This window comes from Hippoglossus hippoglossus, chromosome 10 (genome assembly GCF_009819705.1).
Source record: "Hippoglossus hippoglossus isolate fHipHip1 chromosome 10, fHipHip1.pri, whole genome shotgun sequence".
NCBI classification, from domain to species: domain Eukaryota; kingdom Metazoa; phylum Chordata; class Actinopteri; order Pleuronectiformes; family Pleuronectidae; genus Hippoglossus; species Hippoglossus hippoglossus.
Genome location: NC_047160.1, coordinates 18,221,351 through 18,235,655, shown reverse-complemented (window position 1 = coordinate 18,235,655; position 14,305 = coordinate 18,221,351). Strand labels below are relative to the sequence as shown.

Below are 14,305 nucleotides of genomic sequence, written 5' to 3'. Positions count from 1 at the left end.
TGGAAGTCAGTGTGACCGTGCAAATTTGATTCACGTCTGCACATACGCTCAGAAAGACATTGCACCTGCAGCCGGAAAGCAATAAATTGGTGGGATTCATTCTATTAACACAGGCCACTGGGATCAAAAGGACTCATTATAATACCAGGGGAGATTCTGAGGAAGAAAGGGGAGGAGAGAGTGTGGAGAACAGGAGTGGGGAGGTGGGGGGTGGGGGGTGCGTTTATTATAAGTGTGCAGGTATAAAGAAGAGCACAGGGCAAAGTACACTCTCTTCTAACTGTGCAGTAGCGGCCCTCGCAGCATGTGGAGCAGTTGCACCGGGGCTGTGTAGGACAGTGTGTGAGTCCAGCTCCTCTCCGGCTGCTGTCTGGCTCCTCTACTGCTCCTGTCCTGCTCCTCTCCTGCTTCTCTCCTGCTCCTCTACTGCTCCTGTCCTGCTCCTCTCCTGCTCCCCTCCTGCTTCCCTCCTGCTTCTCTCCTGCTCCTCTCCTGTTCCTGTCCTGCTCCTCTCCTGTTCATCTCCTGCTCCTGTCCTGCTCCCCTCCTGCTCCTCTCCTGCTCCTCTCCTCCTCCTCTCCTCATCCTCCTCTCCTCCTCCTCTCTCTGCTATGGTCGTCCTCATACGCGGCTGCAACTTCAGCACCGCGGACAGCTCCCACTCCACCTCCGGCCCCAGCACCGACCTCTCCCTGCGGGACTCCCCGGCGGCGGCGTCCCAGAGCCCCGGTGGCCTGAGCCCCGGTGGCCTGAGCCGGAGCGGCCACACGGTGGTGGCCGTCTGCCTCGGCTTCATCCTGGTGGCGGGGATCCTCAACAACCTGCTCGCTCTGCTAGTCTTCGCCAAGTTTCGCTCGCTGTGGACGCCCATCAACTTCATCCTGCTCAACATCAGCCTCAGCGACATCCTGGTCTGCGTGTTCGGGACTCCCTTCAGTTTCGCTGCCAGTCTGCAGGGGAGGTGGCTCATTGGGGAGCACGGCTGCAAGTGGTACGGCTTCGCCAACTCGCTCTTCGGTGAGTCACACGTGAGAGCAGACACAACACTTTCTGTCTGTGGTTTTCCACCCACTCGTGAGTTTTATGATGAATTCAGAAAGTTAAAAATTCATGTTTGACTTTGGTAGAGATGATTTTGACAAGACGTGGAAGAAATAGTCAAACCTTTAATACTGTAGCAGTACTTTTGTATAAAATGACTCATTTACAACCTAAAGTCCTGAAGTCAAAGTTTTACCAGAGTAAAAGGGAAAATCCAGATTTTCAAAATAATCTTTAAGGCAAATTTCAGGTGATTGACTTGTTTAAATCACTTCATGATTTTGTTAATACAGACAGAGGTGGAATAAATAGTACTGCAGCAGTACTGCTGTATAAAATCACCTATTTACATCCTGTATACAAAATGTCACCAAAGTAAAACTAAACATCAGATATTAAAATAATCTTTAATAAAGCCAAACCTGGAGACTGACTTGTTAAAGATTCATTTTGATGATTTGTTGATTTTGTCAAGACAATGGCAGAAGAAACATTTAGAGCTTTGATAAAAGTATTTTAGCAAAATTACTTATTCACAGGCTAAAGTCCTGAATTCAAAGTGTTATCAAAGTTAAAGCGCAAATCCAATATCAGCCTAACATCAGATATCAAAATCATCTTTGACAAAGTCAAACATGGTAACTGACTTTGTTAACTGGATTTGGATGATGACGATAAGGTTAAAGATAGTTGTGGGAGAAGTATTTAGATCATTTTGATAATAGGACTGAAGCAGTATCATTGTATACAAATTCTTATTTACAACCTTAAGTCCTGCATTCAAACTGTTACAAATCAAAACTGCAAAGTGCAAATCTGTTATCAGCTAAATATCAGATATCAAAATAAAAGCACTAAGTCACTTTAAGAGTGATTCTGTTTTATCGTAATTGATGTATGACATGTTAACTGCTGTAGTAAAATCTCTTTTGTTAAATCTGCTCCTAAATCCTTCTGTGCAATGTAATTCAGAGTAAAATGTAGTTGTACAGTCCATCTGCTGGAGTCATAATAATAGTATCTCTCTTTGTGGGTCACATGAAACTCAAACCTCAACAGTGCTTGAGAAAAGATAACTTAACTCCAAAGGTTAAATAAAACCAAATGAACTGTGTTGGTGTCAGATTCAACCAAATATTTCAGATACTTGACTCATAAGAACCATAAAGAGTTCACAGTATTTAACCAGTGGAGGGAAGTAGCTGAAATGCATTTACTCAGGTATTTTTATATTTTTCATGGTAATTTTGTACCCAGAAGTTTAGCGGCATTTGAGTAAATGTACTTTACTTAGTTATTTTCCACCGCTACCACTGGTTAAATAAAACCCACAATAACCACGTGGGACTGTGTAGGTGTCCCATTCTACCATTTATTTCAATTAATTGTCTCTTTTAAGGAAACTAAGACCAAAGACAGCAGCGAGATTCACGACAGGAAGCCAGTGACGGTGACATAGAGTACCGCTGCAATCTATTCATCTTGTGTCAAAATGAGGACATGTCATTTGACAGATTTACTTGAGTTTCACTCTCTTGATCGCCTCAGCACACACACGCTTTCAGTTGAAGGTTTTCTGCAGCCGAGATAGAAATGTGCATCCTGTTTTTTTTTAAATTGTTGTACAAAAGACAAACTTGTTGATGAGTCACACAAACACACACACATAAACTTTCATATAGTTTATTTATATAACACCAGGCAGACATGTGGGAGTTCGTAGTGGTTTACAGAAGCATAGAAAAACCTAAAGAATAAGTAATTAAGAAGAAATAAAAAATGCATGGGAACACAATAACAGCAAAAGCAAACTAGCAAAGGAAAGTTCTCTAACTATCACACACATCCACAAACATTATTAACATGAAAGAGCTATTTCACTCTAAAATCTAAGAGAATTTGACGGTGAAACTCATGTTTTTAATATTAAACAATTCATTTAGATGAAAAGTTATATAGTTGTAAGATTCAAACCTTTTGTGTGCTGGAGATCTGACGGCATTCTGGGATATGTATTAATGAGATGATGACAAAGGGAATGTTAGAGTCGGCATAAATATCTGTACCAACTTTCATGTCGATCCATTCAGCAGCTGTTGAGACATTTCTCTTATAAACCACGAGTATGAAACCTCATGTTGGAGGAAAAGTCAGTTCATCAATGTCATTTCAATTCATCAGACAGTTGCTCAGATATTTCAGTCTGGAGCAAAGAGGCGGTTCAGCCGACGTTGTCATTCTGTGAGCGGTACACAATGACAAGGAACAGACAGCAGCTGATAGGATGGAGTTTTCTATGACGGTCTAGTGGCCTTAAGGTTTCCTGTCACAAAAAAAGAAGAATGATGCTCACACACAGCTTCACACAACAGTTTTGAATAGTCATCGTATCACAAAACATGTATAAATTTCAAGATCTTTGTTCATTGTTAAGAAAAAGCCACAACTTTCATGTTTTTACTTGGAAGAATAAAAGCCGGACAAGCAATGATTTTTGCATTTAATGAATTCATTTGAACTATTTATTTCTTATTCTGCTTTCACACCCTCGAGAAAGTTAAAGGTCGGATTTGACAGAGAACATCTCAGTTGCAGTCAGCAGGTTGATTCACACCAACTGTTCCTCGTTCATTGGAACCAGTGTGGAGTTGTTAGAAGAGGGAGAGTAAGAAGTATAAGTTGCTCTCTTATAAACCTGATCTACTCTGATCTCTCCTCTCTTGCTCCATAAGGGATCGTCTCCCTGGTGTCCCTGTCCATTCTCTCCTATGAGCGCTACACCACCGTGCTGCGTTCCACCCAGGTCGACATCTCGGACTTCAGGAAGGCCTGGCTCTGTGTCGGAGGCTCCTGGCTCTACTCTCTCCTCTGGACCGTGCCGCCTTTACTGGGTTGGAGCAGCTACGGGCCCGAGGGACCGGGCACCACATGCTCAGTCCAGTGGCACCTCCGCTCGCCCACCAGCGTGTCGTACGTGTTGTGTCTCTTCATCTTCTGTCTGCTGCTGCCCCTTCTGCTCATGGTCTACTCCTATGGACGAATCCTGTTTGCAATCAGGAGGGTGAGTGCATGTCGGTCTGGTACACGCTTACACAGATCGGTTGGTTGAACATGTCATAGGACTGAAATTACACAGAACACGTATGTTTTAATAAAGCATAAGTTATGAATAGTTTCGTTGTCAGTTTCATTTATAAGGGATATAAAAACTCAGAAGACAAGAAATGTCAACACACCAGTTGACGCCCCTGAAGCTTTTTAGTTACCTTCCTGCTAACGTTTTAGACACAGGCTGTTAACTCTTCAGGTAAAGTAGAAGCAGAGACACTAGACATATATGCCTGCAACAAATGAAATAAAGAATGAAACCATTTTTAAAAAATCAGGGCAAACAATACAAAGTTTAGCTCAAGAGACAAAGCATAGTTTTTGTGTTTTGTGTATCAAGGACATTGTTTCTCATGATTGTGCAGGTGGGAGTGGTAATGCCCTGATATGAAATAGCTCACGGGAGAAAATCACTGAAAACAGATAACAGATCCGATTTAAAGCCTGTGTGTGCTTTCTGTTCTGTCTCTTTCAAAGCTTCAGATGCTTTAGTTGCTGCTCGAACTGAGTGTTTCCATGTCACCACTTGCCGGCTCTTGTTATGTCACAGAAATTGGTGTGACTGTATTGGTGTTTATATATAATATTGTATATACACTTGGCTAAATTACCTTCGGCTGTGTTTCCCCCTGACAGTAAACAACACACACATTTCTATAGGTTCAGTGTGAGATACATACGGCACCCAGCTGTAATTTGCTCAGGGTAAAGTGCTGAAAGTGCCATATGAAGCCTTAATCGGTCTCGTGAAGTGGGCTTCACGGTGCCTCTTGAGCTGTCAAGGTGTTCTTTGGGCATGAGATGGCAGCTCGGAGGTTGAGTGATGCCTCTCACACTCCCATCAACACTCGCTCATGTGTTTTCGAGGAGCAGATAATGCCAGAAGCTGCAAATCAGTGTTGGCTATCTTACAATCCATTTATCCAGCATGAGAAGGACCGAGCAGCGACATCTTCGGGCGAGCGAGGTTTCAGAGCCCGGCTTCCTTCCCGAGGGCAATGACCCCCTCTCAGTTTCCAGAGAGTGACTCATCTGCAGCTCGGTGTGGGTTACGTAAACCTGCCAGACACACAATTAAATGTTAATAAAGAGCAATCAATTGATGTTGGGGGCCCCTCTGCCCTTTTCTGCTACTGCGCCTATGAATCACCTATGGGAGGTATTTTTAGATCAGGGAAGCAACCTGTTACTAGTGGATACCTGCTATTAATGCACCCGAGGGAGTCAGCGCACGGAGGGGCTTTGCAGACATGATTACTGTATACCCTCGAATGGTGGCTCGCCCATCGCCCTCGGACTGGGAGCTCTTTTCTTAGAAACTGAGCAATCAGCGTGTGGATTCTTCAGCCGCCTTCTCCGAGGTGACTGAAGCGGACACGTCAGAGGGACACATGACATTTACATCAGCAGCATCAGTGTGGATCCAGCTTGGATTTATATACTTTCTCCTCTGCATGGCAACATCGCTCTGAGATTGTGTCCATGATGCTGTCGACAAAGCTTCCTCCATGAACCCACACACCTTTGAGATTTATTCTCATATAACTGTGTCCTGTTTATTGCCAATGGACACATTTCCTGACAATTTTTTTTAGATTATATTACAAGAATAGAATCTTACTCAGTAGAGCGCAAGGCCCAACAGATGAAACCACATTTAAATTCACTAGATCCAGATTTTTATTTTGATCTGCACCAAATTGCGCACACTCATAAATACCAGTCCCCTAAACATGATTATAAACCTGATTATTTTCATTAAGACACATGAATTATTCCTGGATCCCCACCAAAATTCGATGATAACAAAAAATAATTTATTTACATTCATGTAGTAAAGCACAATTCTGCAGCGCCCATGTGTCATGAGTGATGTTTGAAGTGAAGCAATAAAAAACTGTTTTATTAGGATTTAACTGAGAAGCGTCTCTGTGGACAACGTTAGCTCAGTATCTGAGCTAATTTTAGCCCACAACTGCACTGGAGCGGGGGAAACCAGCAGGTCCGATGTAATGGAACACAGTGGAGCTGCTGGACACACTTTAACCGTCTAGTGTTGCTTTGATGAGTGTCTCTATGGTTACTGCGACATGGCCATTACTGAGTCTGACATGTTAGATCAACTGTTCCAGCCGACACTCACACGTCGCACACTGCACGGACAAATTCACACTTTCTCCTCAACCAACTGTCAGCTCTCATTTTGTTTCTGGAAAAGTTAGGGAACAATTCGTGAAGAGCACAAAATAGCTCTACTCAAACAAAGTTGCCATCTTAAATACCCACAATCCATTTTAAAGTAATCAAGTGATGTATCAGCAATACAGAATATACACATATCAAAGTAGATATTAAGACGGAGCACAAAATACAAAATCACATTTATAGTCATCATGAACCCTAGTTATTTGAGGCGTCTATGGTGAAAATAGGGAGAGTTAGAGTTACACCATGGTTCAGCATTCAGGCAGATGTATAGAGAAATTATTTGTTGATCCAGCACCCATCAAAAAAAAAAGCTAATCCCTTGAATGTGTCAACCAACTTGGCAATAAACCCTGATTCTGATTATTTTTCCATTTGTCTCCAGGTGGGTAAGATCAACCTGCTGGCCGCTCAGCGCAGAGAGCAGCACATCTTGGTGATGGTGTTGTCCATGGTGTCCTTCTACATGCTGTGCTGGATGCCCTACGGCATCATGGCCCTGATTGCCACCTTCGGTCGGCTGGGAATGGTCACTCCCATGGCCAGTGTGGTGCCCTCGGTCCTGGCCAAGTTCAGCACCGTCATCAACCCTGTGATCTACATGTTCTTCAACAACCAGGTGAGCGACCCGGGCCGGGGGGGGGGGGGGGGGGTGAGGAACGATGATGTACGCTATGTAAGATCTGTTGGTTAAAGTATAAATATGTCTGCTCAGCTGTGTCTGTAAACTGTGAAGTGGAGAGAAAGGTAGAGAGACATTCACGGAGGAGAAGCTCAGTCTTTTTACTCTCAGTGTTTCTCGATAACAACTTATCAGCTGTTATGTTCATCACACCGGATGATAGGCTCCTGTTTAGGCATAAGCAAGAAAACCTCCTCATCAATTTGGCAAATACACAAAATAAGCTGAATAGACAAATATGCTACAAAGACACACAACAGAACCAAACAGAAAAGTGCCGCAAGTAGATACACAAGATTTCTCTCCCACACATAAGAGCTTTCCTTCCCCCGCAGCAATATGTGACCTTTTGCTTCTTTCATAGACTGTGGGCGACATGAGGCAGTATAACGCATAAATCCTCCATGTTAATCGATGGGACATGAACCAACTAATAAGTCAAAGTTCACGTTACGCAAATTTTTGTGTATGTCTTCTGTCATTTGAGGTAGATCTTATCACACTGATCTTTTTCCAAGTGCTCAATTTCCCAGTAGGTTTGGTTTTAATTAGTTATTTAATGCGATAAAAAAGGGGTGAAACATCATGATTGACAGCCGAGACTGACTCATGATTGGTCAAGCTGGAGGAAGTGGACACACGACATCCATCTTTAAATACAGTCTATGGTTTCTGCTTAAACACATTCAATATTTGTCTTGAGTAAACTAACAAATTGATCTCTAGATAGAGTATAAGTATTGTTTCAGCAGACTATATCCTAACATTTAGTAACTGACTGATATGTTACTGATTATTATGTATGTTACTGATATAATGAGCTTGGATGTCAAACTTCTTATAACCTGCAAATCGCCCGAACACCACATCAATGCTGACAAACACTGATCTTCCTGCATTCTGTGTTTTTCCACAGTTTTACAGATGCTTTGTGGCTCTGATGAAGTGCAGTGACGAACCTCAGTCTGTTCATGAAGAAGTGCACCCGACCTTCAGGCCTCGACCCCTTCCACAAGCATCAGGCCTCTGTCAGCTCCGCACAACCTCCAATCCACAGCAGCTCCAGCAACGCTGCCCCCTGCAGCCGGCAGAGTGAACGTCACACACTTGCTGTTCATTTCACTCCTTAGACGGTTTTTCACCTTTTTCATCTGACAGACTGTGGACGTTAAAACAAAGTTTTTTAATTTTTTTATGGATGTCCATAATCCAATTCTCTGACGTTTGAATGTAAACTCAGTCCCATGCAGTTCTGCTTTAGTTCACATTTCACTTGGTCATGTGCTGATCTTCCATATACGATAATGTACAGCACATGTTAAGAATGTCATTATGTGTAAGTTTGCAGCTTGACTCACCAAGTTAAAGCAGCCTCTGCATATTCATGCCGACGCTCATGAAATGTAAAAATCAATGAACGTCTCTTGTGGTTTGCATAAGAATAAAATTCCCCCGGACTTCTCAGTTAGACATTTGATTCTGAATCCTGATCCTATCTTCTTTTATTTCATTTTCTAAAATAAACAGCAACAACAGAAAACAGAAGAACCAGTGAGAATATTGTGTAATGCATCAAATAATGGAGAGAAAAGGGAATAATTTAACATGCACTGATTCTGGTTCAACAATTACATAGAATTTAACCGTACATGGTGTCTGGTACTAAATTAGGAAAACAAAGTATAAAATGTAGGGTTTAAAAACCTTTAATCTATTCCTATTTGTATTTATTTCTATACATACAAATAATCTATGTATATATTTACAGTTGAGGATATTTTGAACGACTGAGATGATGCAAAAGATGTCGATATGAAACGTGGTTTGATACGAACATCTGCAGTAATGTCACATTACAGTACATGTTTTGTCAGACTTCATGTGTGTCAGTCATTTTTAAGTATCGGTTTTTAAAGTCTTTTTTTAATCATAGGAAAGCCTGTCCAATACTTGTGTGCAGTGTAGAGAATATTATACATATTTAAGTTTAAAACAACCTTAATGGGGTTAGAGGCACCACCAGATAAATGAAACTGTTTTTTTTAACCGAGTTCTCAACATTAGAATCTTAAATTTTAGCCCCCAAAACAATCACAAAAGTTTTTTTTGTGAAAATGTTTCATTCCTCAACATAAAAAAATGTAAAAGACAAACATGTCATTAACAACAAGTAACAAAAAGTGACATGTATCTCGGAGTAAGAGAAGATTATAACATTTTAATTGAATAACCCAAAAATAACAAATAATAATGACTGTTTTCTACTCACTGGGTAAACGTAACTCAGTATCGCAGCGATTTCATGAGAAGCATGAATTTTAAGAAACTCTCTCTTCGCCTTCCTTCCTTTCGCTTAGAGGCACATCTGGGTGTGGAAGCTCTGGGAGGAAGTTTCCATGAGAAAAAGTTCTCGAGACGCTGCACTGACCTCTTCAGAAATGACTCAAAGAATCTGACACACGACACAGTGTCATCTGCTGAGCTGTCTCAAACCTTGTACTTTTACGGCACTCTGTGACTAATTGGGAAAACGTGAAAAAGAGTTTCCCAATAGCCAAAACTTTCTGTGTCCTTTTGATTCCCCGAGGAACATAACAAACACCCTCCATCCTCTCCGCTCCTGTGCCCTTCGGTCAAGTTGTTGCCATGACAGCCCCTCTTTCTTCATCTCTTGTGCATCTTCTCCAGGTTTTCTCCTACTCCTCTTGCCTTGTTGTATGTGCCGCCACGACCGAGCAGTGTTCACATATTCTGCAGTGTGACGACATCGCCATGTATCTGAATAAACCTCTTTCAAGTTGAACTGAGGTGAGATGAATTCAGGAAGCTTTTATCGGCCTGTGCTCATCTGGCATTTGTCCACTTGCATTCTGCACTCATTCTTGTTTCCTCTGAATATCTTGTGAAGTAAACAACCAAATAAATACTCCGTAAAATATTTAAACTGCGTGGTTCTACACACAGATCTTCTTTAATGACCAGATTGATGCAGAACATGTTGTAAATGTGTTGTTTCCTGCTCCTATGACTCTGTAGATCATATGTATTTGCTGCTGCTGTGGTCATTTGTGTCTCAGGAAATACACACAGCATTAAAACCACTGAGCGTTCAATGCACAAGCCTTTGGGTACAAGCTCTGTGACACGTTGCCTAGTTTTATTCCCGTATAACAAATAGTAGTACATTATACTGCACTTTGTAGGATTATTGTTCATTTTTGTCAAGAATAGAAGTGTTGCCACACTTACATGGAAATATTGAGTAGTACAAGTTCACGTAACATTCTGCTGAACCTGTCAGAATGGAAGACGCGCACACACACATGCATGCACACACACACACACTCACACATGAAGTCACCAAAGGTCACGTCACTTGTAGATTTGGCACGTTGAAGTCTTCAGAGCTTCCAGGAAGTATCAAGAGTAAAACTCAGTTGGCAGAGAGAGCTGCAGTTCAGAGGTGCGTGGGGATGTGACGGACAGCAGGCAGCTCCTGCAGACTCCACCACAACTCTCCATCATGATCAACACTTACCACACCAGCATGGCTCCACCGCCGGTGCCTCCGCGCCTCAGCGGGTCCCAGACACTCCTCATCCCCGCTCCACTTCCATCACCGAGCCACAGCAAGACTCTCATCCGATTCCTGGTCGGCGTGGCGGTGCTGCATTTGCTGCTGTCTGTCGGAGGATTCATCTATCTGTACCACTATGAAAAAATGGTAAAAATAAATCTATTAACTACACATGGCCTAGCTGTTGGCACTGCTGAATTTATTTTTAAAATCATTATGCTGTACTTACTAAAGCCATTACAAGTATTTTACTCTGTAAATATAAAGGTGATGGTTTGAGGAAAAAAGCCCTTTTTGTTATTCAACTTTTTAAAATTTCTATTAAACTTAAATACTAATCAATAGGAAAAAATAATTATGAAACAAATATTTCAGTTTCATCTGCAAATTCATAATTTTTCATTCTAAATTCTGAATGAAGTAACTGATCTGCAAACTGCAGCGCACTTGGGTTTGCATTTGTGTATTGAGAGCACAGGAAATGCTCTTGAACAAGCCGGTGAGGTGTGATATTACTATAACAGACATTTTGTGAACAAAGAGAAAGCTCTTCAATTGCATGATGTTAATATTATAGATAATATGATATATAGATAATAAGTATATGAGGAAAATCTTAATTTGTGTTCCTAATTCATTCCCACAGGAGAGATTTCCCTTAGCTGAAGGAAAAGGTAAACTCATTTAATTTCTTCCCAAATGTAATTTGATATATTAAGTTGCATAAAAATATTTATACGACTCTGACCAAATGTTTTCTCTCTTTTCCAGCTGAATTTCTATCATCAGTAAAACAGGAAACTTCCCACAGAGCCTTGGCGAACTTGGTGGTTGACCGGAAAACAGCAACGACATCGACACGTAAGAAACTATAGAAATAACATATTTGAAATGAAATGAGTATTTTCTGTAATAAACGTCTCCCTGTGTCTCTCCAGCTGGATATCTCCAGTGGGACATGAATAACTCACCTCGCAAGAACATCAACTACTCCTACAGCAGCTGGCTGACTGTGCTGCATTCTGGTGACTACTACGTCTACTCCAGGGTGACCTTCTCCAAGAGCCGATCCACCAGCCCCCTGTTCAGCAGAGTCATGCTGAGGAAGAGCGAGACGACGAAAGACGAGATCTTGATGCAGGCCTACTGCAACCTGGGCAGCCCCACTGGGCTGTGCACGGCCACGCAGGGATCGGTGGTCACGCTGGAGGAAGGAAATCAGCTCGGTGTCTGGATAGAAAACCTTTCTTGGGTGGACTACGATGAAAAAGCCACAGCGTTTGGGATGTACAGACTGTAGGAACGTCTAGAGGAAAGTGTACACGGACCTGAAGTGAACTCATTCAGCGGATGGACTTGGATATAAATCTACTGAGAACACTGTTGAATACTGAGGTTTGATAAACTCTGATTATAGATAAACATTCCTCAACTATAATTTATACATAATCATTCTGTATTTATTCAAGTAAATGAAGTTTTTATGACCCTGAAATTATTGTTCTATATTTAATCTTAAGTGTCCCGTCTTATATCATCAGTTTATCGCGCATGTGCTCAACTCAGGAGTCAATTCAAAGTAAAGGAGATACAGATCATCTTAGTGTTGTGGTCGCCAACCCGTCGATCGCGATCTACCGGTCGATCTCGCGGTCTTCAATGTGATCCTCGAACTCTCTGGACTCACTGGCTGAGGTTTCGCCGCAGATCAGCTGTGTCGGTTGTTTACATGGCAGCGTGTCCACTGCAGGCGGTGGAGCTGCTAGTTTATCTACTGCAAGTCGGTTTATGTACTAAAGTAAATACCAGTATACTACGGTATGAAGACGCGCATCTTCCGGTCTGTCGATAACAATCTAAGCCCCGATAGAACCTTAGAACAGATGAATGGACTCAGAACGTGAAACACTGGAGTCCTTTTACTTTTAAACGGGTTCGGGAAGTGTTTAAATACGTTTGTGTCATAGACAGATAAACATTGTGTTTTACAGAAGAATAAACGGAGAAAATGATCTTTCAGTTGAGTTTTAATGTTTATCTGTTGAAATTATGTTACAAACATAAGTGGTTGCAACACTTTCTGTATGCGTTTCAAAATAAAACCACCCCAGCGTTTCTGTTGACGGAAAAACATTCTTTTGTTTAAAAAGGAGATTTTATTGTGACATATTTGCAGGAGCAGAATATGAACGGCTTTAAACTGTATAGTATTTGTATTTATTTGAGTACAAGGGACTACTTTCACACAAGGAAATCGTCATATTTATGGCCATGTAAAAAACATTGTGCTGCAGTGTTGAACTGAAGCTAAATATTGTGCACTGAACAGATGCTGTAAATATGAATTAATATTAATATGAATATTGTTCATTGAATAGATAAAGTTGCATAACCGCCTTTCTTTGTGTATGTTTATGCTCATACATTCAGCCTTTAACAGAAAATGCAAAAATAATAAATATCACCCTCCTAATTGGATTTCTTGAAAGATATCAGGGTGGTAGATCTCAGCTTACGTTTGGATTTAAAAGTGATCTTGGGCTCGAAAAGGTTGGTGACCACTGTATTACACATTCGTGTGTATGTCCAAATATGGAGCACATCTGTGTGAAAATATTTTTAAACAACGTTAAGAAATGGTGCAAACCAAAAAAAGAACAGAATCATTGCTGAGGCGCTGGATAAATCATCACCCAGTCATCGGGATTACGAAAGGGAGGTCTGAGGAGCTCCACTGGCCACTCAGAAATCAAACTTTGTAATTTATTTACGGTAAAGTTCCTTCTGTATCATTAGTCAATCTGTTACACTGTGGTTTAAAATTTCTAGGACACGAGAAACCACACAAAAGATGAAGTTTCTCAAGATGCTGCACCACAAGAAACACGACCACTGCAGCTGTCGGTTACCACTTGAAAAAAGTTTAACTATACCCCATGAAGCAGGGAAACTACTTCTTTGTTGACATATAATTATTTTTATGTATTGTATTTTACTGCTAACAGTTTTCAAGTATAAGCTGCATACTTTCTTATTCTGTAATATATTGCTTCCTTCTTTCCAGGCAGCCAATTGGCCTACATTTAATCCCATGTGGCGTATACATCAGTTGACATGGTCCATCACAATGAACTTTTCATTTTTCTTTATCCTCTGCTGGAACAGTATGATTCCTCCACAGCGATAAAATGACTGACACAAATGATCATAGATTAAAGATTCACTGTGATGTATCACACGATTACCTTATGTGACATCTGCCATTCAATTTTTATACAGTGGAAAATTTGATTTAGACCCATGGCTGCCTAAAAGACAGGAAATGATTCTCAGTATTCCGGATTCCGAGTAAAGGAAGGGGCTGAAACATTAAAGATTACATATTACAAATCATATTATGAGTTTATATTTAACTGCTGGCTCCACCTTATCCTCCAGGTATGAGTTAGAAGCAACTTTAACCTGCTTGATGACTATTAGGCTTTAGAAATACTGGGTGAGTATTATAAAAGAAGGTTCTACCTCCCTCCCACCCATCAAAAGTAAAATGCAGTGCAAGTTTGAAGTCAGCACCTGAGACATCATGAAAAAACCCGGCAGTGTGTCGGATAAGTAGCACAGAATGGAAAATGTGATTATCTATGGAGGTGCGTTAAGATGCAGAGGCGACGCTCTCTCACAGGATGTCATCT

General features: G+C 41.3%; 2 protein-coding genes across 3 annotated transcripts; both read left to right on the top strand.

Annotated features, from left to right (window-relative positions):
* Positions 1–581: 581 nt before the first annotated feature.
* tmtops3a (teleost multiple tissue opsin 3a) lies at positions 582–8,169 on the top strand. Its single transcript, XM_034598053.1, has 4 exons — positions 582–1,017; positions 3,774–4,102; positions 6,740–6,973; positions 7,953–8,169. Exons 1-4 carry the CDS (start codon positions 612–614, stop codon positions 8,130–8,132), a joined length of 1,149 nt encoding a protein of 382 aa, XP_034453944.1. The 5' UTR covers positions 582–611; the 3' UTR covers positions 8,133–8,169.
* Positions 8,170–10,379: 2,210 nt separating this feature from the next.
* On the top strand, positions 10,380–12,313 carry cd40lg (CD40 ligand). Of its 2 annotated transcripts, none has more exons than XM_034598735.1 (4): positions 10,380–10,760; positions 11,260–11,287; positions 11,385–11,466; positions 11,544–12,313. In XM_034598735.1, exons 1-4 carry the CDS (start codon positions 10,560–10,562, stop codon positions 11,911–11,913), a joined length of 681 nt encoding a protein of 226 aa, XP_034454626.1. In that variant the 5' UTR covers positions 10,380–10,559; the 3' UTR covers positions 11,914–12,313. The 2 variants fall into 2 exon arrangements, with proteins under 2 accessions (XP_034454626.1, XP_034454625.1); XM_034598734.1 differs by having other exon boundaries at positions 10,381–10,760; positions 11,385–11,474; positions 11,552–12,313.
* The last annotated feature ends 1,992 nt before the right edge of the window (positions 12,314–14,305 follow it).